At 41.2% G+C, this 25,902-nt stretch overlaps 4 protein-coding genes across 5 annotated transcripts; 3 read left to right on the top strand and 1 right to left on the bottom strand.

Moving 5' to 3' along the window:
• The first annotated feature begins 700 nt into the window (after window positions 1-700).
• On the top strand, window positions 701-4,216 carry LOC139928838 (regulator of G-protein signaling 20-like). Of its 2 annotated transcripts, none has more exons than XM_071921521.2 (5): window positions 701-822; window positions 1,984-2,144; window positions 3,479-3,562; window positions 3,699-3,933; window positions 4,028-4,216. In XM_071921521.2, exons 1-5 carry the CDS (start codon window positions 820-822, stop codon window positions 4,214-4,216), a joined length of 672 nt encoding a protein of 223 aa, XP_071777622.1. In that variant the 5' UTR covers window positions 701-819. The 2 variants fall into 2 exon arrangements, with proteins under 2 accessions (XP_071777622.1, XP_071777623.1); XM_071921522.2 differs by having other exon boundaries at window positions 718-830.
• A 180-nt stretch (window positions 4,217-4,396) lies between these two features.
• lypla1 (lysophospholipase 1) lies at window positions 4,397-8,231 on the bottom strand. The gene is made up of 9 exons (XM_071921502.2): window positions 7,924-8,231; window positions 7,746-7,777; window positions 7,577-7,642; window positions 7,424-7,471; window positions 7,246-7,316; window positions 7,053-7,126; window positions 6,742-6,843; window positions 5,730-5,906; window positions 4,397-5,618 (listed from the first exon to the last, which is right to left on the bottom strand). The coding sequence occupies exons 1-9, from the start codon at window positions 7,990-7,992 to the stop codon at window positions 5,559-5,561; spliced, it is 699 nt and encodes a 232-aa protein (XP_071777603.2). The 5' UTR covers window positions 7,993-8,231; the 3' UTR covers window positions 4,397-5,558.
• An 835-nt stretch (window positions 8,232-9,066) lies between these two features.
• mrpl15 (mitochondrial ribosomal protein L15) lies at window positions 9,067-12,429 on the top strand. The gene is made up of 5 exons (XM_071921526.2): window positions 9,067-9,214; window positions 9,398-9,555; window positions 10,310-10,475; window positions 11,685-11,808; window positions 11,944-12,429. The coding sequence occupies exons 1-5, from the start codon at window positions 9,110-9,112 to the stop codon at window positions 12,279-12,281; spliced, it is 891 nt and encodes a 296-aa protein (XP_071777627.1). The 5' UTR covers window positions 9,067-9,109; the 3' UTR covers window positions 12,282-12,429.
• A 7,334-nt stretch (window positions 12,430-19,763) lies between these two features.
• sox32 (SRY-box transcription factor 32) lies at window positions 19,764-21,102 on the top strand. The gene is made up of 2 exons (XM_071921530.2): window positions 19,764-20,070; window positions 20,432-21,102. Exons 1-2 carry the CDS (start codon window positions 19,764-19,766, stop codon window positions 21,100-21,102), a joined length of 978 nt encoding a protein of 325 aa, XP_071777631.1.
• Window positions 21,103-25,902: the final 4,800 nt, after the last annotated feature.

Below are 25,902 nucleotides of genomic sequence, written 5' to 3'. Positions count from 1 at the left end.
CATGTGTTTCGACTCGGATCCACCGAGGAAAGTTTCTGTTCTCTGATCTTGCTCTGGATAATGTCAGTTGAAACTCCGTCGTGTTTAAATGGATCACTACTGCCCTCTGGTGGCAGAGCTGCACTGGGCCTTGTGCACACTTGCAGATGCTGAAATTGGTTTTCCAGATGTTTTCTTGAATTATTCAGAGCCTCCACGTCCCAAGTGCGTCTTTCCATCTACCCATGTCTCCCCATTTAGAAGGAATACTCTTTATATCACTTCCAAAATAGCTGTAAAAGGATCAAAAGGAATCACTGTGAATTATTGATAAATTCCTATATTGCCTTATTGACCCTATAGTTCAGGGGTCCTCGAGGGGATTCCAGTGGGTCAGCAGAATGAGGAATGATAATAATAATTTCAATATAATTTAATTAACTGATGATGACATGATCCCAGTTAGATAAGGTTTAAGAATGACTAATACAAGCACAGGTTTCACTCTCAACACTCATCTCCCCACGCAGTGTGTTACACAACAACAACAACAAAAATCTTCCCATCTGAGGACAAAATGTAATCTAATGGCTCCGTGGTGTAACCTGTGTGTGTTTGGCGGTCCGTGATATGAAACCGTTTGACTGCCCCCGTCCTACAGAAGCCATTACCTTAATAGATAAGCTAGTGCACATTATGTTCTGGCCATTAATGCATAGGCGCAGAAAAATCTTTTCACACTTGGAGAAAACGCATGCGCGGAGAGGAAACCAACTGGTTTGTGTCAAGTCGAAGCAGACGGATGTGATCGAGCCAAAAATCACCTGTATTCTGGCATTCATGGTGACACAGTGAGTACCCATTTGTATTTGATTTTTGAATAGTATAGGCCGCTGGTATAATGTTTAAGCCGTCATCTACGCATCTTTGGAAAATGAGGCGTAACAGCATCCAATTAGACTAGAACATCTTTATTTGGCTGTTCCAGCAACCAGAAATATTGCCAGAATGGGATGCATCTTGAGCAATTGAAGCATGTTGTAATTTGCAAGTAAATGGCGGAATCTATTTGGCTATGAGCAAACAAATACATAGGATATTTGCAGATCTGTTAAATGCGCTTCTGCCTGGGAAGAAAAACCATCGGATTACATTATAAATAATCAGCTTTCTGGCCAAGTAATTTCATTATGATATCCATATGAATTACTGGATACTTTGCTTGCTTTAGGTTGGTTGTGTATCTTAAACAGACAATCACAGTGTGTGTGTGTGTGTGTGTGTGTGTTTGTGTGTGTGTGTGTGTGTGTGTGTGTATCCTCCTGAAGATGCGATTGATGGATGCGATTGCTGCGGTCCACGAGTGAACGCCTTGTCGGTATCATTACTGCTCATCCTCTCAGAGAGAGAGAGAGAGAGAGAGGAAGAGGAGGAGGGGGGTGTTCATCACATTTTGGTTTTGTTATTTCCATCATGATCCAACAAACTGGTATTGTAGCTTCTCGGGGTATTTTCACTGATATAGCTTATCCCATCGCACGACGCCTCTTTTCTTAATAAAAAAAAAAAATGTCGATCATCCAGAGCGCAGTGCACAGAGGTTGACCCCACGCATCCTTATAATGAAGTCGTCGTGCATTCCGCAAGACACGGGAAGAGAAGAGATACAGAAGAGATATTTCGATTCGGCAAAAATTCCACTATAAATTCAAGGCATAAGGCACAAGGTTTATCTATATTAATTTCGTTTAATAATCAACTTCCATTCATTTCCCCCTAAAGGAAGACTGTGCATGCCCTCCTGCTGTGAGGAAACACTGAATCTGCAGTGATGCCCTTTTCAGACCTTAATTCTTGTTATTTGAATCAACAGCTGCTTTTATACCATTTCTTGAAATAGGCTAAACTGTGTGTGATGCTATGGCTTATTGCAGTGATGCTCTTCCCAGTGAGAAATCCAGCCCCTCCCCAACTCTAACCCTAGTTTTCTGCCTTGTTTTGCAGTCCATGGGTTCAGAGCGGGTGGAGATGCGTAAGAGACAGATGCAGGTTCACCAGGAAGCAGCTGCCAGTGTCCTCCAAGCACGCAACAGAATGGGCAACACCCCCACCAACGCCTCAAACGCCTGCTGCTTCTGCTGGTGCTGCTGCTGTAGCTGCTCCTGGTAAGACTCCACACACACACACACACAGGGGCGTAGCTAAGAATTATGGGTCCTACGCACAGGAGGAGACTCTGGGCCCCCCTCCACTTTCCTCTCATCCACACACCAACATTATTCCATTTATGACAAACTACTCATCTACAACTCAAACACACCTCTACACATTCACTGACTCATCAATTATCCAACACATTCCCAAATTGAAATTATGGGTTTCGGGCACTACCCTAAAAGAGCGGGTGTTGGGTGTCATAACCATACTTTTACCAGTAGTTTTCTGTTCAAAGTCTGTCTAAATAGGACAACTTCGTTTTAGTCTGCACAGGAAAAAGCTAGCCAATCTTTATTTTATCTGGTTGCAGTTTTGTAGATTTCCACTCCACCCTGCTTCAAAACCAGAGCAGTGTGAAATAAAAGAATGAAATATTTATTTATGGAACACAATAGGCATTTTAGTCCAGACACTTTAAGGGCCCTGCTTCATCTTGGGGCCCTGAGTGGTCAGTACCCATATTCCCTCCCCACTGCCGTCCCAGAAAAACAGATACAGAGTGGTCCTGCGACCCACAGTGTCTCATTGGATCAAGTCCTCGAGGATGTTGATCTGTTTTGGACTGATCAACCGTTTTACCCGTGCTTCCTCCTCCTCTTGCGTAGCTGGTCTCTAAGGACCAGAACCTGTTGTGTGCAGAACATGTTAATTCACTCCGCTGGGGATGATAATAAGTTCTGTCTCCACATCTATCTCAATTCCACCTAATTGTTGAACGGCTACAACAGCCACATTCCCAGATGGGACGGCTCACAGCGGACTCTCACCTGGACCAATTAGCCTACAGCCAGCTGCTACATCAGGTGTAGAGAGCATTTCAATTACATACAGTGGATCCCCATTGGACGACCTGGACGGATGACACACTTTACTGTTTACGCATAGACTCCCTGTAGATCATGTGTGTTCTGTTATTTGAAACAAACAACATAAACTTGCAACCATTGTTGTCTGCTCACCATAATGTGTAATATCAGTGTTTGAATTATTTTGGTAGCTTCTACAGTCGATATGAAATGCGAGTGCTATGTAACAAAAGGAATATGTGATGTCTATTATTTGGATGTTGTGATGAACTCAAGATGTTGTAGATACTGTAGTTTGGCAGTATAAGGCCTGATTTCACATTCAAGCCAGCTATAGATATTATTCTAACCAGCTGTCAGGAAGTTTTACTCATTAAAACAGGGCTGGAACTAGTTTTAATGGCCTGATAAACACAAAACAACTGGTATGGATTTTGCTTTGAAAGTGTGCTGAAAATGCTTTTGTTTTATCACAGTTTGACTGTTAGGAGTGAAGATGAGACAATTCAGAGAACGACTTATGAAAGGAGGACAGAGGGAACCACTAATTGCGATGACAGGTAATGGCTGCAACACTGTGGCCAGTGCAAGAAACAATCCATCAAGACCAAATCTTTCATAAGTTGAGGTACTATTGAGACAAATTGATAACACTCTACCAATACATCCACTAAAGTCTGCAGTTCTCTCTTAAAGCCCCAAGCCTACCCTGGAAGAGGCACGCTCTTGGTCCACATCATTTGAGAGGCTGATGAAGAGCGCGGCCGGGCGAGGCTGCTTCAGGCAGTTCCTGCGGACAGAGTTCAGCGAGGAGAACATGATGTTCTGGCTGGCCTGCGAAGAGCTCAAAAAGGAGACCAACAAGACTGTGGTGGAGGAGAAAGTTCGTCAAATATATGAGGACTTCATCTCCATCCTTTCCCCAAAGGAGGTGAGCCACCAACGGGCAAAGTAATCGGTTATACTCAGGTGGTTGTGTCTTATTCTGCATTCTGCTCTACTGTTTATCTGCTCTTATTCTCCAGGTCAGTTTGGACTCGCGTGTTCGAGAAGTGATCAACCGCAACATGCTGGAGCCGACCTCGCACACGTTTGATGACGCTCAGCAGCAGATCTACACGCTGATGCAGAGAGACTCGTACCCCCGCTACATGAACTCAGCAGCGTATACAGATCTAGTGAAGGGCCTGGAAGAGCCTCCCCCAGAGCCATAGACTCTCTACTGCCACACACTTAGCTTTTAAAACGGCGCATGCGTCCCACCCCAAGGAAGTTTGTGTTCCTGTTGGAGTTATTTAGAAAACGACAGGAAAATGAACAGTACTTCAAAACAGTCTTTATCAAGCTGTAATTGCTGTTTATTTACCCATTATTAGCTTACCAAAATCCTTGGAGCAAACAAGAACAAACGCTGGGTTCAGCATCAGTTACTTGTTCAAAAACATATCTATATTTTTATATATTCCCTAGCGCTTGACATTGCACTTTTCTACCTTGTTTTATGAGGGAAAGCATGTATCTGTGAACACTGCATTTGTGTTTAGGTATATTGTGAGCCTTAATGCATATCCAGTTCTTGTAGAAACTAGTAGGTTTTATTTAATGATAACTTAAGAAGAAGGAAAGTGCCTTGGAATAAGATCTTTTACACTAGCACCTTTGGTCTGACCTGAACGGTGCAACAACGACTTCATATGTTGGTGCTTTCAGCTCTTCTCAAAGATAAGTTACTTTTTACAACAGATGAGCTGATACCTGAAAATAGATCTTGCCTGTGTGTTTAAATACTGTGATATTAGTCATTATATTTAATTTACATAAAAAAACAGGGAAAAATAAACTAAATAATACATGACCATGACCACTGATATATTTGTGTATTTCAAATGAATTTGTGTGAAATAGTTATTTAAATACTCACAAATTAAATAAAGCACAGTCGTATGTTGTATTCTTTGTTGTGTTTCATGAAAATTCACAGAATATTCTATTATTTCTTATGGTACCACACATAATTAGAAAAGTTGAATATGTGGATTGCATATCAAGCAGTTGTTTTTTATATATTATACAGTTAATGCACTGTAACCTCTGCACCTGTGCTTTGGTCATAAATGTTTACGTTAAGATTCATATAACTGCTGAAATATCCTAGAGATAGACTATATTAATAAAAAACATAATTAACAACAGGCCATTTATTGTGAGATATTAAGTATTAAACCATATTGTATAGCCCTAGTTTTTCCAATACATAAGTTTCCTGCAGGAAATGGCTTTTCTCAATAGCAAATAGCTATACAATCAACAGTGGCAACTAATGTTACTCTACTGTAACACTGAGGATTGTGTGTGACTCCAGTCCAGGATACTGCAGCATTTCATTCATGCCTCTTCTGGGCTCATTTCTAGCCCCAGTCCTGTCTGGCTCTATGAGTAGCAGCGTGGTTTATTGAGTCAAGTCAAGTCAGTGGTTCCTTGGGTCCGTGGAGCGTCACTGGAGTCAAGCTCACGGGACGCTGATGGTGCTGTGTGGGTGTGCAGCCACTCACAAGTTCATTCATCTCTGATGGGAGGAAGCTGCTTTTCTATGAAGCGCTTGATATCCACCATTTCCTGCAGGAGGCAAGGCAGAGATGCTAAAGCAGAAGTATCTGGTACAAAACAACAGACCAATGAAGATGGAATGCTATGAGTTGTATCACACAGTCAAGTTTCCACACTGACCTCTGGGCAGGCGCTGTGAGGTAGTCCCCGGTAGGTCTTGAAGGTGATGTTGGCTGGATTGATGAGGCTTTTCACCCTCTCTGCTGTCTGACTGCCAAATATGAAGGGGACCAGGGGATCGGCGTCACCGTGGCATTGCAGGACATGCATGTCCTTGTTAACACTGTTGGCAGAAGCCTGAGCATAGAAAAGATTAGGATTACTATTATTAGCAGATTACAATAGATTATGACTTGGCCAAGGGATTTGCCTAAACCTTAATTCATTTAAAGGCATAGTTCACACCAAAATGAAAATTCTGTCAGTATCCACTGCCCCCCCCCCCCCCCCCTCCCCCTATGTTTAAACTCCACTGGAGTACGCAGGATCACCAAACACACAGTGAGTTAGCACCTGTTCTATCTCAGCCTTCTCCCAAAGTACTGAAGTTAACACGGCCATCTTTTTACAGCTCCAAAAGGAAAAAAATGCATAAAATGTCCTTCAAATTCCTCCAAACAGCTTGTGCAGCATAATCCAAGTGCTTTGAAGCCAAATGATTGCACTGTGGGTCCAAAAGTCCAATATTTACCCCATTATCTCCTATATTTCCCTCAGTGACAATGCTCTAGTTGTGTACATCCTAGAATATAGGAGATAATGAGGTAAATATTGGACTTTTGGACCCAAAGTGCAATCGATTAGCTACAAAACACTTGGATTATGCTGCATGAGCTGTTTGGAGAAATCTGATGGACATTTTATGCTTTTTTTGGAACTGTAAAAAGAAGAAGAAGGCTGAGATGGAACTACAGGTTCTAACTCACTGTGTGTTTGGGGATCCTACAAACTTCAATAGAGTTTTGACTGACATGGGGGTGAGTAGATAAACACTGAATTTTCATTTTGGGTTGAACTAGTCCTTTAAGCCTACATTATAACTATTTAATAAAACACCCAACTATTCAGCATTTTAGAAAACTTAAACTCCTAACAGCTCAGGCCCAGAAGGGGCCGCTTCGCTCCCTCCTACCTGAGGGAAGGAGTTTCGGAGAGGAAGCCAGCAGCTCAGAGCGACCACTCCAGCCAGCTTCTGCTGAGTCGTCAGAGCGGTGTAGAGGGACAACGCTCCGCCCTGGAAAAGCAAGCCAATGCTTACCAAAATGCAAATTCCTTGTGTCACATAGATCCTATACCTATTATTATGAGAGACAACAAGCGAGAAAGAATCCCAATCAAAACAGCAAAGAGTAGAGAAGATCTCACATCCCTGCCACTTGTTGATTTAAATATCTCACAGAAAAACAGTGTTATGTAACGCCTCATCTACATGACATACTGTACCTGTGAAAATCCACCCAGCATAATTCTGTGGGAAGGTATTCCGTTCTTCACCTCTTGGTCTATCAAGGCTTTAACTGTGGAGAAGTCAAATCTGACTCACGACTATGCAAGATATTTATACAACTGAAAAAAAAAACACAGGACATGAAAACAGAACGCTGCAGTATATTTCACTCCCATCTTATAGACGTACGGTTCTCTGAAGCTCTTTTAATGCCAGACTCGTCTTCGCTTGCGTCTGGGCTCAACCCGTAGATATCAAACCTATGAATCAGAAAACACATGTGAGGCCAAAAGTGTATGTTCTCTATATGTACATGACAACCCCACCACCGACTGAAAGATTATTACTCACAAACTAAGACGCTTACCAAGAAGGCATGGACATTCTCATGTTCAAGGAAACAGGCATGGTTGGACTGTAAGTCGTGGAAGGGAGAGAATATCATCACAATTTGGCAGCAAAAAATGAATAAACTCGCAACGATTGTAAAAGTCTTTAACAGGAGCTAGTGGATACTTACGCATGTGGACATATGTATTTCACATGTGGTATTCTGATGCCTGCAAAAGCCTCAGCCCAGCCATGCCTAACAATGAACAAAATTAAGCCAATTTAATACAGAGAAATTGTCATGTTTCTTTGAATGGCAGTTAGTAATTCTGCACCAGAGGGAAAAAGGCTTCACATACCCAGTGTCACCCAGGCCATGGAGGAATATAACCTGCATAAAGAACAAAAACACATCATTGGTGAGGCAGGTACAGAGTAACAGCATTTGGTAAGGTAAAGAAATACTGGTTGCTTTAGGCCTGACTTTACAGTTATAGGGCCGGATGATCATCAACATGTGAAATCGATTAAACTCACCGCTGCAGTGGCTTTCCGGGCAGCAGGCACAATGGCAGGTAAAGGCGCTGACATGTTATTGCCGCACATACAGCGCTCAGGCAGCTGACATGTACCGAGAATAACGTTATAACGTTGCAACTGTCAATCTGGATCGCCCTTGGTCCGGCTCTGATTGTCAGACAGCTGCCATGCAAACGAGCTCGAGGACAGATGTCACACAGGTAGGTCGCGAAATCGCCGCCTCGTGGTAGCTGGTTAACGCTGATATCGATGTCTTTTTGCAAGTTGATTTTTGTGGAGAATCATAAACCCGTTTTTTACCTACACCGGATCACACTAGCGCGCAACCGTACTCGCTACGGGACCGACACACTTTATAGTCCCGCCCTCTCCGCTACGTGATTGGCGGACACGTTAGTTCCTTCACAAATGCAAAGCAGACATTGGTTCTTTGGAGTGTCAACGACGTTGGTTTAACTGACGATCAAATCTCCTACACTGACAGCAAAGCATAATTTGGCTGTAACGTTAGATTACTAATAATAGTAAAATGAGATTATGTAACGATGGAAGTATTAATTTGCTAACTAACGTTAAATCTAAATAAACGAAATAAATCTAAATCTTACACTTACACTGACCTCTTACCTCCTGACCTTTGAGCAGCCCGTATTCGCGATCGTCAGTTAACCTTTCAATATGCGCAGAACAAACGGCTCTCACTCATCTTTGAATGGGTAAGGTTTAGAAACGAGTGTTTATTTCTTTTTTTTCTTTTTCTTTTTTACCCCAGAAAAGGCAAATACCCATGCTTGACTTGCTCTGTGTTGATTTAATGTATTGTACTATTTGGTCTGAGAACGACTATTTTGTCCTTGCTCGACATTTCTAACATTATTTTTTGTTTTGGAGTAAACAAACGCCTAAAATTGCTTTTATTTTCTCCCTCTTCTACCGACCACAGTTTAATTAAGTTGTTATGTTTATTCTAATGGCTTTGGGATTCATATTTCTTTAACCTTCTTAGTCGAAAATCGCAGACATCATTAAAATGTTTAACCATTCAACAGTTATACAGTCTACCTAAACATGCTTTTATTTTGAAAATATCGCTGATCCAAACAAGACGCATTTCCGCTCACCCCCGTCACGTGACTTATGTGTCCTTGGTTTTGGTTAGCTTTGACATGTGAGCAGCAGAAACATGTCTTTTACCAAAAAACCTGGTGGAAAAGCCTTAGATGTTTTGCAGAATCTGCCTCGCATAACTTTAGCGAACCTGCGACCTGAACCAGGGTCGAGAAAGGAAGTAAGTTTTTTATTTTGCATCTCTATTCAGTAGACTAGCAGCAGCATAGTGTCTGGCTATAGCTAGTTAGCCAATGTTACACTTTGGAAGCTTATGCTAGCCCTCCCTCAGATTAAATCGTGATTAGACGTCTCATAGCAAGTTAGGAACCTATTCAAGCTTTCTCTATTTTCCTTTTTATAGGAGAAACGGCGAGGCAGAGGTCTACATGGCGGGAAGAAAAGTGGCCGGGGACATAAAGGAGAGCGACAGAGAGGCACCCGTCCTCGTCTGGGCTTTGAGGGTGGTCAGACTCCCTTCTATCTTTCCATACCAAAATATGGTTACAATGAAGGACACAGGTAAAAGCGCGTCCCTCTGGTCTCTTGTTTTTCTGTCATCAGTAGCATCAGTAAACGGTGTGCATTTCTGTCTGTGAAGTTACAAGCATAGCCCACATAGTCTAATGATAGATGTCAGATCCCTCTGTAATGCTTGCAGAATGCATCACGTTCTCCATGGTTACCTATAGCCTGTCATTAGAAAGGAGGTACATTTTGAATATGTCTCGGTTTAGACAACAAGCATTTAATTTGTATTTATTTTTCCAGAATTCATGGCATTGAGCTGTGTCAAAAAGCTAAACAGAGAATTGTAAGCCCATAACACAGTGGTGATTTCAGTGACTAGCTTCTCTCTCTGCCTGAAGGTGTGTTAATCAGTGAAATCAGCTGCTGTAGTGTTAAGTTGGAATGAAAACCTGCAGAATATTGGCACTCCATTGCACATTGCTGGACACCACTGCCTTAACAGATGCTGTGTTATTTATATGTAAAAATGTAGACACACAGCCCCATCAAGTGGTCAGAAACGTGTATTTCAGCCATCTGCTCATAACTAAATGAGCCACCAGCCATGGATCGCAGTGTCCAGTATTAAATATAGCATCAATCTCGGACTTGGAGTTATGTACTGTATTAATGCCATAGTATTGCGCAAGTGACAGATGGTTGGAGTTTTATCACATTTTTATGTTGCATATTGCTAAGCAGCACATCACATTCTGGCACAGTTGATGTGATCTAATCATGACCGTGTTTTTCTGCTCTTCCTCAGCCGCCGTCCTCAGTACCAGCCCCTGTCTCTGAAACGGCTTCAGTACCTGATTGATCTTGGACGGGTGGACACGACTCAGCCCATTGACTTGACGCAGCTCGTCAACGCCAGGGGGGTGACCATCCAGCCGCAGAAGAGGGACTTTGGAGTTCAGCTTGTTGATGAGGTAACTGCTGATCAAAGCTTGTGTGTCTTGTGTATACCTAGCACTGGATCATATCAGAGTTACAAAGTTTATTTTCTCCCATCTCCAAGTGAGAAAGAACACTTTACATACACCTGAAAAAATGTATTCCAGCCACTTACTTGTCTCTTGAGGCTGTGTTAAATGCACTTAGTGTTATTTTTAAATGCACTTGGTGTTAATGGAAGCCACAACATAAGGGCTACAACTTGATGTGAAAAATGTGATTCATAAATTGGCCGAAAAAGGTAAGTGTTGTGGGTTAATGTAAAGAGAAATTAATATCAAAATATATTGCATTGTTCCAGGGTCAGAAAACCTAATTGGGCTATCTAAACTCAATCAGATACTGGCCTGATATGAATCCTCTTTAGTGTGAGCAATTACAGTCGTATTTACCTCTAAAATATTTGATGTACAAATGGGAACTCAAATTTAGGAACATAATCCCAGTTGTCTTATTTTCATCTTTTGTATTCAAAATGAGACCAAATTGTTTCCTGGTAGCAAAATGTTTTAGTACCGAATCCAAGGGGACTGGTAGTTTCCTCTTGCTACATGTTTGATGTTGGAGGAAGTTAAGAGGAACTGATTTCCACATTTGGTGAGCTGGGAGAACAACGTCCTGGACCTGAACTCATTCACCCTCAAACAAATACTATTAAATATAGCTGAAATACATGAAGTTTAAGTCTTAGAAGAAAGTACAGTTTGTGCTATTTTTATCAATATTATTGCTGGTATGGGACCAGTAGAGCAGCCTGTCTGCCTCATTATTGCTGTAAAGATATAAAGTAAATAGTCCTTAATTTACTGCAAGGAAAGGTTGTAATGCTGGCAACAAGGCAAAGAGCAATTTGATTTCAGTGTGGACACTGGAGCTGTAGTTTTAATTCTATGTGTAAATAAAGGCTGGTGAGTCGTATCTGATTACATCTTGGACATGAGACCATTTTAACGCAGGTTGTAAAGCGGCCCTAAGTGTATGTTTGAATTGTTGAATTTTAAACCAGGCCTGGAAGATGCATAACAAGTTCTCCCATATGTCTTATAGCATCTTGTGCCAGTAGGTGGCACCACATAACAGTGTTGTAATCATTCTGACTGACACAGATCAAGATGTTGTTTTTGACCCGTTTATCCACCCTGCTCTGCCAGAAGTTCACCTTTCACCTGTTTGTTCTGTGCCAGGGTGCCGACATTTTTGCTGCAAAAATCAACATTGAGGTTCAGAGAGCATCTGAAGGGGCCGTTGCTGCTATTGAGAGAAATGGAGGGATCATCACTACAAGTTTCTACGATCCCATAAGTCTTGGTAACTAATGACTGACTGAATGCCAGTCTCACGCAGTCCATAGTTTTCCATACCATTACACCATATTATTGTGTTGTCATCTGTGATGTAGGCCTATAAACGTTTGTAATTTAACATATTATCACTTTTTTGCAGCGATTCTCATCAAGCCTGTCCCGTTCTTCCTACGTGGGCAGCCTATTCCGAAGCGAATGTTACCAGGGGAAGATATGGTCCGATATTACACAGATGCTGAAAATCGGGGTTACCTGGCAGACCCAGAGAATATCCAGCAAGCCCGGCTCGCGCTGGCACAGAAGTACGGATATATTTTGCCAGACATTTCAAAGGATGAACTGTATCACATGCTGTCCATGAGGAAGGATGTTCGACAGATCTTCTTTGGCCTCTCTCCGGGCTGGATTGTTAACATGCCAGAAAAGAAGATTCTGAAACCCACTGATGAGAAACTGCTGAAATATTATAATTCTTAGATGTTAGTAGGAAAATAAAGTAAATGTTTATGTACTTTATCTCATGGCAAATATCAGGAAAATGTTGAGTTTTGCATACTGACTGCTTTCAAACGTTAAAATATCTTGCAAAGTTACAACAACGTCTCTGCTGAATTGTTTTTATTTTGTATTAATATGTGGGAAAATAGTTCTATGTCAAAGAATGGGCAATGAAGTACGGCCATTAAACCACATCTTGAAGACTTAAGTTTCAAATACACTGCTGCCGTCCTGTCACCCAAAGAATTTTCCAGATTTGATTACTTTTTGGTTTGATAACACTTCCTTTGTAAGGGATTTGCATGGCACATTCATAACATGCTGATGACCCGTTTTATGACACATTCATGAATGTTTCATTGATTCTGAGTAGCCGACCTCTGATGGCCATTTTAAAGCATAAATGCAACATGATGGCAGGAACGTGAACTCTAACAGGTGAGGGGGAAATAAGGAAAATAAGATAACTCAAAGAATGAAAACAGGAAACAGATGCCTGGTGATGTGTGTTACATGCGAAATGGGTTGCCTCGGCCTAGAAGGGGAGTTTGAAATTAGTCATAGGCAGCTGTATCCTGGCCTGGACGTTCAAACGATCCCCCTCCCCCTCTTGGAATACAATCAGACGCAAACACTTACAACTTTGCCCGGTTATGCTTCAGAGACACGACCAGTATGGACTTGAAAATACCATGAAGATGTTGGATGCTCTTCTTGGATAACAAATTACATATGGTTTACACAATCCCTGTTGTCAGGTATTCCACATTAGTATGTCTCTCAACTTCCCAGAATTCCCACTCACGCCAAGTTAAAATATTTTTACTGATTAGTCCACAACCCCTAGTTTTTAAGTGAAAGCTATTACAATCAACCCAGGCCCAGCAGTTCACAAACTACCAGAAAAAAGTCTCCTTGCTTTTGATGGGACTTAGATAATGGTTCCCTCATATTTGAACTCTCCATTACGCTCATGTTTATTTTTTGAAGTTAAAATGGCACGCTCGCTATAAATAACTTGGTATTTTACGCAGATATTGTCTTAAGGGACGCTGCCATAGAATTTCTGCTGGTATAAAAACACTTTATCAAAGGAAGCATATGTTTGTGTGTGTGCGCAAGACTATCAGCATTGTGTTTCTGCACAAAGTCCCCACTGCCATGTTGGTTCCTGGTAGGTAGGTCTCAATTATGCAGTGATTGGGGGGAAAAAAAAAAGTTTAAAAATTATCTTTCTGCAACAAACTCAAAGCACTCAGTTCAATAGTAAATATGAATAATTGTCAAACATTTTTGCATGTATAAATAGAGGTTGGGGTGAAAAACTCACAGTTTTGTAAATATAATGTATTTTAATTACAACACGATGCAAAGGTTACACTCGGGGTCTATGATGACTTGTTGCTTGGTAGAAGGTGTGGTTCCCGTGAGTATTTTCCTGAATCTCAAGTACCCAATAATAAACTACGCAAGTAGTGGATACATATACAGCCGGCCCTGCCAGGAAAACCAGCCCAAATCCTTACAGCATAATCCTTTAAATAAATCACGCCACAGGAAAGAAACAGCACAATCATTGTTTATGGCAGAACTACAGTGCTTATCTTCAAAGCAGCAGATCCTTTTGAATTTGTATCAGGTCTCAGAGTAGCATAAGAGCAAGAGCCGGCTAAGAGTTTGGAGAGGGGGACATCTCAAAACTCAAGACTGTGGTACATCAACCCAGTGAACTTGTAACAGCACAAAAGAATAAAGTAAACTGTGAATAAGTACTGTAAGTAATGGATAAATGGCATAAAATATTTTCTCTATCATACATGTCTTTCACTTAGACTACAAAGATTTGTTAGTGTTTATCAGACAAGCATTTTATCACGGTTTGTGCTCCAAATAATCTAATGTCTGAGTCTAACCAGTTCACACTTATCTAATTAAACATTCAAACGTTGTCGTTGTTGGAGCTGACCAGGGCAGATTGTTGTGGTTATCTGCTGTCTTTGAGTGAGCCGTTTAAGACAGACACAGATATCACGGTGTCTCACAGGTCTCAGTCTAGTTCCAGTTAATAATTAGGGTTAATTACAACTAAGTGCAGGTCTCTCCCTACCTCTGTCTGGGGTCAGGGTCAGACAGACAGACACACTGTAGGGACAGAGGGCCAATCAGGGAAAGGGGGGTCATGGATGGGATGTTGCCTTCAGGACTGCCACAGCAACGCCGAGACAATTTGGGACCAACACTGCATTGCATGTAATGAATGGCCTGCTGTGACAATAAGCCACCAGCAGCCAAAGCTCAACTGTCTGGACAATAATAAAAGACTTGGGAGACTTATTCAATTCTGCAGATAAGACCCTTATCAGTAGCTGGTGCGGAATACAATTCCTAATTTACAAAGAATGGAGCTGTTTTTCAGCATGAGTGGAGCTTTGCCTCGTTAGTGTGTCTCGGGCTGAGCAGCTCTGCGTGACACAAAAATTGAATTACAACAATGCACTGTAATTACAATTAGGAGACTGAAATGCGATGGATGTGTTTTCTCATGAAATTCTGAGCAGTATATCAGCAGTATTGATTGTTAATCATTTATTGACTAAATAATGATCCAAAGTGGATTTTAGAATGACATTAGCTAGTTCACAAGTGAGAAAAATATGGAAAACAAAGTGTCTCAAATACATGGCCTTAACACCAGAGTGCATGGGCTTTTTTGTGGCTATGTCTGTATTAGGCCTGAAAAATCTAATTGCGATTATTTGACAGAATATTGCAATTGTGATTTAATTGTGATTTGATTCATATCATCAATTTTTTTAAACTTTAAAATTGTTTAAAGAAAAGTGATTTTGTTAGATGTCAGTGTGCAGGATTTACTGAGTTAGAGTATGATGAAAGGTTTTCACCAATATTGTACTTGATTCATGAACCAAAGATTACCTGCGGCACTAAAACACCTTGTTCAGAAATCTTTTTGGACACTCCTCTCTCTTAAGCAATTAATTGCAGCCTCTACGATTTGGAAATTGCAGAAGTTCATATTGCGATTTCTATTTTTTTTTTCCGATTAATCGTTCAGCTCTAGTCTGTATACCGTTCCTCCTCTCTCCGCCCCTGCTGCACCGTGCACAGTGTGCCACCTGGGCTGGGAGTTTGTAAGTTGTGTTTGAAGTCTGGCTGAGCCTGGCGTGTTATCTATGCTGAGAGGTGGGGGCATCATTGTGTTCTGCTAATGAGGCTACATTAAGCCTGTCTACACCAGGGGGCATGTAATCCTCTCAGCTGGCCTTGCGTCGGCCCGGGCAGGGCTCTGTTTACAGGGGAGTGTGGAGGCTAGCACTCCGGGCCGCAGTCTACTGTCGAATGTGCTCAAACATGTGATTAGAAGTGGCTGGATGCTGGGTTGGGGGGTGCAGGGGGGGGGGGGGGGGTCACAGACCACTGCATAGAATGGTGTCTGAGTCTTGACAGAGTATATCTTGATGCTAGCCTGCTGTGCCCATACAATACAATACAATACAATACAATGCAATACAGCCCTCGCTGTGAAAACATAGTCACCTGAGACAACAGTATTATATCCCCTTCACACCTCCAGCTATGAAACAATGCGGCTCTTTATGGATGAGCCACTGTAAGGAAAGTAAATGGGACGGCAGTGAAGTGACTGAAGCCAGATTGGAATACAGTGGTTCACTATCAGAGGTCACGACTCAGGCCGCTCGCTTTATACTCCCAAGTTCCTTTTTCCTTTTTCTCTTTTCTCTTTTGCTGTTTGGCTAAATGTCTGCAAAGAAAGTCTTATGGTTGATACGAGGCAATCAGCACAGCTCCAGGTCAGCAAATCCAACAGTGAACGCCCAAATCACACTGTACAGCATAACACCGCCAGTTGTGAGGGAAACTGCACAATTTGTGGCATTTGCATTGATGCTCTAGTCCACACATGAGCTCACCATTGCAATGCATGGTTTTGGACCAAGCAGCCTCTGTTTCTGAAATCTGTCCCAGGTGATCCATCACAACAACGAACCATCCGGCCCAGCAAGCCCTTAATATCTGCTGTACCAGACTATGATGAATTAGGGATAGTAGTTCCAAATGTATTTTGATAGAAACACAGACATCCTCCATATATTCCTAATCCTCAAGATCCAGGACCTTTGTAAATCCAGTAAAATTGTCCCCTCAGGAGGATATGTCCCTTGTACTAGCCTATAAATCCTGCAGGTCCTGGGTGCAGAACTCCACCTGTGCCAGCCTGGCCATCCCTCGTACAAAGTGAAGAAGGAGTGGAGTGTCCCATATATGAGTTCTGTCCAATACAATGGAACATTGTGATCAGAAAGCCACTGAGAACAATCCCTATTCAGAGAGCATAGTGCCCATTCAACTGCAGCACTCTCCTTGTTTGGCCATGAGACAATGCAATGATACCTTACTGTCATCTATTCAGAGATTAGTAGGCTAATTATTTAGTGTTCAGAATAAAGGGCAAACCTCATTTTTTTTTAATCACTAACATTTTATAAACGTTCTGAGAAGGTAAATTAAGGTGAAAATAAGGTAAATATTCTCAAGATAAAAGTACAATATCCAGGCTTGGAAGTGAGACATTGCCCCCGAGCGCTGTCTAATATTTAGCCGACTCAATTCACAGAAAAGGTCAGCCGAAACTAACATTATTGTATTCACGCTGAGTCGTTCAAGCTAATTGATTAAATCCATTAGCGCTCTTCACAACGCATTTGAGCGTGCGTCCCGTTTAACACTGCGGATGTGGATTCAACCTCTAATTCTGACAACCTGTGAAAAAGCACCCCCCCCCCCCCCCCCCCCCCCCCCAACACACACACACACACACACACACACACACCCAACAACTAACAAAGTATAAGCGAGATTAGTTGTTTTCCTTTGGATGTTAATTCTATTTCAAATAAAGCATGAAGGCCTAATATTTGTCAGACTTGGATTTACTGAAGCTTTAAAATATTCAGAGTAATATTATCTTTTATCTCTCGCGCCATGTCATCCTATCAGTTTCGGCTTTGAGTGCAGATACGGAAACTTTTAAGTCTACTTTTGGAGAGGAGATGAGTGGCACAGTTAAAAGAAAATGCCTTAATCACCCTGATATTGAATTACCCTGTGTCACAGTATTGATCCGCCTGTTTGATTAAGGTGTCGAGTTCCATTAGGCCTAACTTACTTTTTATGCAGGACGCTGAAAAACATTAAAATGCCCCCAACGAGAAATCACTCTAATATTCTTATAATATTCCTATAGAGATTTTAGAAGTGTGTAGTAATTAGTTTACCTTAATCATTCATTAACCTTTTTCATGGTATGTTTTATATTCCATGGCATCACTTTAATAGTTGTATAACATTCCTGTGAGGACTTACAGTAGCCTACTATTGCTGTGATATTTGTATAGAATCTATCTAAAAAATATTATAGGATTACTATAGCTCTTTCTCGTCTGTCACACTGCAAAATGGATCAAGCTGCCTTGGTTTTACTTGTGTATTAACACTCTATAATACACAATATTTACAACCTAAAGAGCCTGCATAAGCGACTCGTCTGCCGTGACAAAGCAGTGCAGGTGCAGGTATTAGGCCAGTCCGTGTATTGCAGATTCAACGTTGCTGCTGTCAGCATAATGGCATCTATTGTTTGTATAATGTTAGCCATCAGTGCCAAAGAAAGGACACATATTCATTGAAACCTATGGGGGAAGCAAGCAGCTGTAATGGCATCCTATTATATTAAAGTGTGTTCACACGCCTGTAGAGTTTCTGGAGAGTTCAATCTTGCAGCTGTAGTCACTTAACCAGAAATCACTATGATATTCCGATAATATTACTATAGGGGCTCATCGTGTGTTTGTACTCAATAGTGAGTTTACAGTGATCTCATTGTACTTTATGATATTTTTATACCCTATAGTATCACTATATCATTCCTATAATATTCCTATAGGGACCCATAGTGTGTCTGTGGTAATCAATAGTGACTTTATAATCATCTTATTGTTCTTAATGATATTTCTATCTCTTATACTATCACTATAATATTCCTATAAAATTCCTCTAGGGAATTATAGTGTAGGCTACTCAATTGTGAGTTTATAGTGATCTTATTGTACTCTAGGATAGTTTTTATTTCCTATAGTATCACTATAGTATTACTACAATATTCCTACAATAACTTATAGTTTTGCTGTGGCATTTGTATATTCTCCTAAAAGTTATGCTATAATTAGCCTACAATGGAAGCCCAAGTTTTCATTGTCAACCTTTTATATAGCTCATCCCTTTCAGATTTTATTATTTAAAAAGACACGAAGGCATCTTGGAAAAGTTGAAAACCTATTCTCCAGATATTAATTATAGGCTAAATGAGGAAAACACCACGAAATGCCAGAACAACTGCTAAGATCCTCGTCATAGTTTCTGTGAGTCTGTAACTGTGCCGGAGTGATGCGACACCAAAAGACTGACTTCAATACACTTTGCCTCTTTGATTTAGCGCCAAGGCCCGTTCTGCTGTTTCCTTTATTTTGGGAAGTCAGACTATTCAGGCGTAAGTTACTTGCCATCTGTCGATTTTAACTGATGGACGTATAAATATAAATTAAATGTAGTTATTTCATTGTTTTTGATATCCTGAATTAGTATAAAGGTGAGCTGATCACGTCCCCTTGTCGAAAGTTGAGATATAGGCCTATCTTATGTTGTTGGGCAAATATTTGTGTGCGGTAATTGTGTAATAAACAGGCCTTGATCATGTTTGTTTCAGTCCTGTAAAATGCACTTTGATAGAGACAGTGGATGGCCGATAAGAGCTGAGAGCCACGCAGTGTAATTAGTAACCAGCCCTGCCTCCTGAAAACTTTGATGTCAAACCCTGCCTTTCAGGACCTATTGATTAAATTCCATTTATCTCAAATAGGAAAATCAAATTACAAGTAGCCTAATATGGGCTTAATAAGTGCATCGAGATGAAAAACGGTTTCTTATCCATTTAGACTATTGTCAGGAACGGTCAAGCAAATGCACAAATAGCCTACCATAAAGGTTCATCAACCCAAAACTATACTCTGCATTTCATATCATATTTCACCTTTAAGAGGTAGGTAAACTATTAAAAAGGTGAATAAACCGACTTTAGGTGGGTTTACCCTCCAATCTGATTTTATTGGTCGTATATCTTTGTATATTGCTCAATCTAGAAGTAATACTTGTGAGGATTATATAAACCCACGAATTTTCCACATATTTAAGTTTCGTGAGACGGTTGATTGGGGCATCAGATAGGCCTATCACTGACCCGAGAAAACACCTGGAATTCACACCTTAAATCCACTCCTACTGGCCTCCTATTGGTGGACTGGGCGCATATAGCCGTCAGTCTCCATCACTGGGAGAATGACAGCGAGCTCATCATCATTAGCCATGCATTTCAGCAGCGTTCCTGCCGCTTTCCAACTCTGCGCAAACAACAGAATGTTTGAAAGCGAAGACCTGGGTGCCGCCGACGGGGAGCAGATGGCCGAGGTGCGCTCCCCGAGTTCGGGGCCTTCCAGCCCGCTCTCGGTGAACTCAGACTCCAGCTGCTCCAGTCCCGACGCCAAATCTACATCTGCACAGCAGAGAGTCAGAAGGCCGCTGAACGCCTTCATCATCTGGACCAAGGAGGAGCGCAGACGGCTGGCGCAGCTCAACCCGGACCTGGAGAACACGGACCTCAGCAAAATTCTTGGTAAGTGCTTTTTTTAAAGACTTCCATTAAAACCCTTGAAGTGATATTGATTAGCCCAGTTGGGGTTCTTGGGATAGTTACAAGGGGTCTCCAGCAAAATGAGAAATAGTTCAATTTCACTAGAAAATATCCCATTACAGAACAGGGTTCAGTCTCTTATGGGGGGCCTAAGGGGGGGTTGGTGACATGAATAAGTTTGAGAACCCCTGCATTAGCCCATCAGCTACATATAAGTTTATACCATATTATTAATGTTCACATTCACTTAAAAGTTTTCACTAGCTCTATATTGCAATATAGGCCTATTTTTTTTGTTTAACCAATGAATATGCAGATGATTAACCTCACTGTGTTCCTGCAGGTAAGACCTGGAAGGCCATGTCTCTGGCTGAGAAGCGTCCATACATGCAAGAAGCTGAACGTCTGAGGGTGCAACACACCATTGACTATCCAAACTACAAGTACAGGCCCCGCAGGAGGAAGCAGTTGAAGAAGGGCCCCAAGCCGCAGTCTGCGGAGACCCCGGCCCCGCTGCCCCCCCTCTGCAGCAAGGCCTTCGCCGTGCCGTACGACCTCAGCTACCTGCTGCAGAGCCAGCAACACGCCTACCCAAACACAGCTGCTTTCCCCAACTCCCCAGCTAACTTCGCCCTGCTGCACGGCACCTACCCAAGCGTGCCCGTTTTCCCAGACGCAGCAGACGCTTTTTCAAAGTCTCTGATGTACACTGGCCCGCCGGCGTACCACGCAGAGCCCCAGATGTATCTGGGCAGTCAGCACGGGCCGACGCAGTACGGTTTCTCCAGCTCGGCCGGGGAGCAGGGGGAGTGCAGGGTGTACGGGGGGCAGCTGAGCTCTGCGGGACCCTCCCTAGAGTTTTACCTGGAACAGGTTCAGCTGGACACGCTGTACGATCTGGACCGCAGCGAGTTCGAACAGTACCTGGGCCCGTCCCACTGCAGGCCTGAGTCAGTGGATCCCAGCAGCTACCAGCAGCAGAACAGCCACAGAGAGAGCCGGTCACTGTCATGAAACAACTGCACTGTTGTGTGTGTTGAACATGGTGTATTTATTTAAATTATTGTCAGTGTATCACTTACACAGGTGCAATATAGTGATATATATAGTGACAGCTGAAAAAGCGTTCTTAGTGTGCATTTTGTCATGTTGTTTTTGACAACTTGTGTTCTTAAATGATGAGTGTTGTGTATTCCAGTGTAATTAATGTGTCAATAAATAACTTTAATTCAACTAAAATGCCCATGCTGTCCTTAATAACGATCAATGTGGATGCTCAAAAACAAGTATAGTTGGGTAAGCGTTAAAATGGTTGAAACCCCAATATTTTCTTTTAAATATGGTATAATATGATGGATGATATGATGGTTACAAATGATTTCAAATGTCTGTTAACTCAAACAGTGTTGGAGCTGCTGCCCACTCCTTGGCAGAAGCAAAACTGTTGACACACTGTTTTATCTCCATTTGGCTGCGGGAGGGAAACAGGGCGGGCGCCAGGGGCATAAACTTCCCAACTTCCTGTTTCATTTTAAAACATCTCACAAAGGCTCTAAAAATATGCCAAATATCGACAAATCTCCAAAACTCATTTGACTTTGGCTGCCAAATGTTTACCCATTTATGAAAATGTTTACTTCCCTGCCCTATATTTTCTGTCAGAGCGTAGAGGTTGGGCTCACACTCACACTCACGGCAGAGGCCTAAAGCTGATTAAACTCATGTCAGGTGCAGCAAAGACATTAGCAGCATCCTTTGGAAATGAGTCTGCACAGGGAAATATGAGTCAACCAGATCTTAAACTGTTGTTAAGGAAAAGGATCAGGACAGAGGCTGAGGGAAGGATGGCCCGGCCGGAGCAGAGAGCAGAAGAGCTGATTAGGAATGCGAAGAACTTCCAGTCCAACGCCACCTGAATGAGCGGAAGAAATCTGACGTCAGTTCAATTCCCATGACAGTAATGCAAAACACTGCAGAGTGTAATGCAGAAGTGTGGCGTAATGCAAGACAGAGATACGATAATATGACAATAAAATTGATTCTGCGTATTTTGAGGTTTAAATCCCTCTTTTAGTAGCTTGAACTCAAAGCTGTTAGTTCAAGTTGTGTGTTTTCTTGTACTTTGGCCTCTTAGCAACATTTAATATCCAGTTGCAGGAATTTCCTGAAGGGAAAACAATTGGATGATATCAGTGTTTCAGGTGAAAATATGATCAACAATAAATAGCAGTGCAGATGGCAGTGGGACAAGTCGGATATCTTTGTTACACTGATGAAACTCACAATTTTTGTAATATTTACAAGATGGGTTTTAATGGTATTTATAGGATGCTTCAGTTTTATGTTAATATAAAACAATTTAGATTTCATTTAGAAGAACTAAGGTGAAACTGGAATACTTAGTTGTTATTAGTTATTAATTCTTAGTTGTTATATTAGTTATATTTATGTGAGCAAAATAGAGCTTTTAAAATGGTCATTAGGACAATTATTACATTATTCAAATTTTGGGCAAAATCTTCTTCATTTAGTGCAAACTCAAGTGGTGTGATTTAATTAAATTTAATTGAAGTTATTATATTTATGAAATATGTCACGGTTTCCCCCTTTGACTGCCATTCATTTAGCATTACTAGAGGATACATTTTCCTTAGATATATTCAAGTTTCATCTTCTCAGGCTATTCTAAGGCCAAAGGATCACATGAAAAAAAAAATATTCTTGGAATTATTCATATTGCATGTAATGTGTGTAGAGTGCAAATTAATAGAAAAAAATCATTGACGTCATCTACATCTTTATTAGAGTTATTTCTGTGAATATACCAGGAATTGAGGCTTATATTAGAAATCAGTTGGAAAGCTCGCTGAGGAATGGGCGATCTTATCGACTGTGTGAAGAATGTGTGGAATCTCAACATGTCAAACATGTTGTAATCCAGAGGAGACATTCTTCAAAAATAAAATAGTTTCCCTGTTAGAGATTAAATATGTAAATATGCCAGCTCTGTATGTCCAATATTGACATGCGAATAGCTGAGGTTTATATTAAACCTAAAAATAGATTCGCGTTCACTTACTTGCTGCATTCTTCAAATTTTGTGAGCCATAATTAGGTTTGTCTTCTCTTAACTCCTACATGAAGGTCATCAATAACTTCCTGTCCAGGGTGCATTTTGGGTAAATTCGGGGCTGCTGTCTGCAGATAATGCTCATCAGAGTATTATCCTGCAGGGACGTCTCCTCTGTCTGGAGCTGAGGAGGAAACTCAAACAGGAAGAGCGCTGAAGTGAGACACTCGATGGTTTCTTATCCTAAAGCAGGCTCTTCTAATATTGAACTACAGTGAAGGTTTCACTGATTCCCGTCTGTAACTGGAAAATATAAATGTATGAAACAAATATTCAGCCATTTACTTGAGCTCAGATTTGGACTTTATTAGCATGAATTTCTGCTTGAATCAAATGTCTGTTGTCTGATAGCAAAATGATCTGATAGCAGCTCTTCATTATGAGTCAGTCTGCACAAACCCTAATCAAGCACTAATTGGGCCTATCAGATTACTATAACCTCATCAGGGGAGTCCTGGCCTCCGAGTTTCAATGGCTTTTCACCTGTGTGTCTCACAGGTTTGCATGCTCAACAGTTGTGTTATTTCAGATGGGACCCAGACATTTCCTTTATGCAGACCACAGCTCAATTTAACAACTTCAACCCTGGTCATTTTCCACAAATCAGGTTTTTAATGAATATATTTCTTTGCATTCATATACGGTACTGTGCAAAAGTCAGAGAGCACCATTTTGTTTATTTAATTTCAAGTCAAAACAGCCATTAAGTGCAAGTTCTTTATTTTTCAGTGTCAGAAAAAAAAATGCAGGAAACATATATTTAACACAAAATTACACAAAAGCCTCCACAACTAAATGTAATATCAAATTTTTCAGTATTTAGTGTGTCCACCCTTTGCCTTTATTACAGCTTCCATTGTTTTCGGGAGACTTTTTCAGATCTGAAGCAAGAGTGGAGATTGATTTTTTCCTCTCTCTCAAAGATGAAAGTTTACTGTCTATCTGATGGTAATAGTTTCGCTGGTCTACCAGCTCTCGCACGGTTGTTAGGAGTCCCATTTTCTCTACATCTTGTACAAATTTTTTGACCTCCAGTTTTGGAAACTCACCTTCCTTATGCAAGTGTATTATCTTATATCAAATCACATCCGAAATATCGTCTTTAGCCATTTTACACATTAGACAGAAATGTGCAAGGCAGCTAAGGTACGTTTGGGTGGTTGTTTGTGTCTATGTTAGTGTCACTTTTGAAGGGAACATAATGTCAGAGAGAGAGGTGGTTATCGTGACCCAAGACATGTTTCAAGCCCAGAGACAGACAGACAGCCACCGACCGCCAGACAGATGATTACTGTAATGGAGTCTGACAGACACACTGAATAGAATAGAGCAGCTGGGTGTGGCCCCATGACCTGCTGGGCCGATACAATACTCTATCAGAGTCCCTTAGCAAAGAGACTAACGCCTGTCAACAAACACTCACAGGATGATTAACACACACACCATCCTCAAACACGCTGGAAGTGTGTTTGTTTGTGTCTGGGCATGTGTTTATATATATATATTTTTTTTAAATGTATGCTATGCGGTATATTTGTACATAAATATATTTAATAATTGCTGTCAATTTTATGAAAATTATTAATAGCATTTTAGCATCAAATGTTCTAATCGTAAGGAACAACAATGTGGAGTGTTTGTTCAGCGCCATTCCTACTGAGCTGTTTTGTCTGGAAATAACGTCACACCCCTTCCTCAGTGTCTCATGGTGCTTTATGACTCAGTCTGTGAGTATGTATATGAGTTTGTGTGTGTGTGTGTGTGTGTGTGTGTGTGTGTGTGTGTGTGTGTTTGTGCGTGTGTGTGTAATTGTTTTTCCGATTAAATGATCATTCCAGATACTGTGCTAACACAGAATGGAAAGAATTCATTCTCGTCTCCACCTGGCCAAGACACACCTACAGCTATTTCAAGACGCCATTGTATTTCAATATTTTGTTTTAAGTGTATATTTCCTTTTTTTTCCACTACTATTATTGCTTTATTACTGACTCCTTTCACTGAAATAAAATAAAATAACATTATACTAAATTTGCAATTAAGATTGCAGATTATAAAATAAACCTCAATTTGGCTTTGAATTTATCCATCTTCAAACATCACAGTTGAGACTAGGGATTAAACTCTGAACCGTTTACAATTCCTTTTCATTTACATTTTAGATACGTTCATGTGTGAATCATTGTTAAATAGTCAGCTAAGCTTTCAAAACTAGAAATCACTGTTAAAGGTGTATGCAGATTAAGGCTCAGACAATTACTATGGCGTCAACTGTGTAAACATGGGTTTTCATATTATAATTGAGTGTGTTATAATTGTGCACGTGTGTGTGTGTGTGTGTGTGTGTCTATGTGTGTGGGGTCACTGGTATCACACAAGAACAACATGGAGTACTGCTCATTCTTAATGGCACTACAAGTCACCTGTTCTGTGTAATTTTATCATATGCATTATTTATGCAGCTGTTTCAAGTTTCCGTCTCCGTGTGTGTGTGCCTGTGTGTGCCTGTGTGTGTGTGTGTGTGACTACATAGCATTTCCATACAGTGACAATAGCAGTGTTACTGTATTTAAGATACAATCCAGCCTCTCCTCCCACTCCTCCTCTCCTGCCTCATCCTGCTGCCTGTCAGTGTCGGGCACCTGTTAGTGTGTGTTGACGTGACATCTTTAACACCTCTGCTG

Source organism: Centroberyx gerrardi, chromosome 22, assembly GCF_048128805.1.
Source record: "Centroberyx gerrardi isolate f3 chromosome 22, fCenGer3.hap1.cur.20231027, whole genome shotgun sequence".
Classification (NCBI taxonomy): Eukaryota; Metazoa; Chordata; class Actinopteri; order Beryciformes; family Berycidae; genus Centroberyx; species Centroberyx gerrardi.
This window is presented reverse-complemented; position numbering and strand designations above follow the sequence as displayed.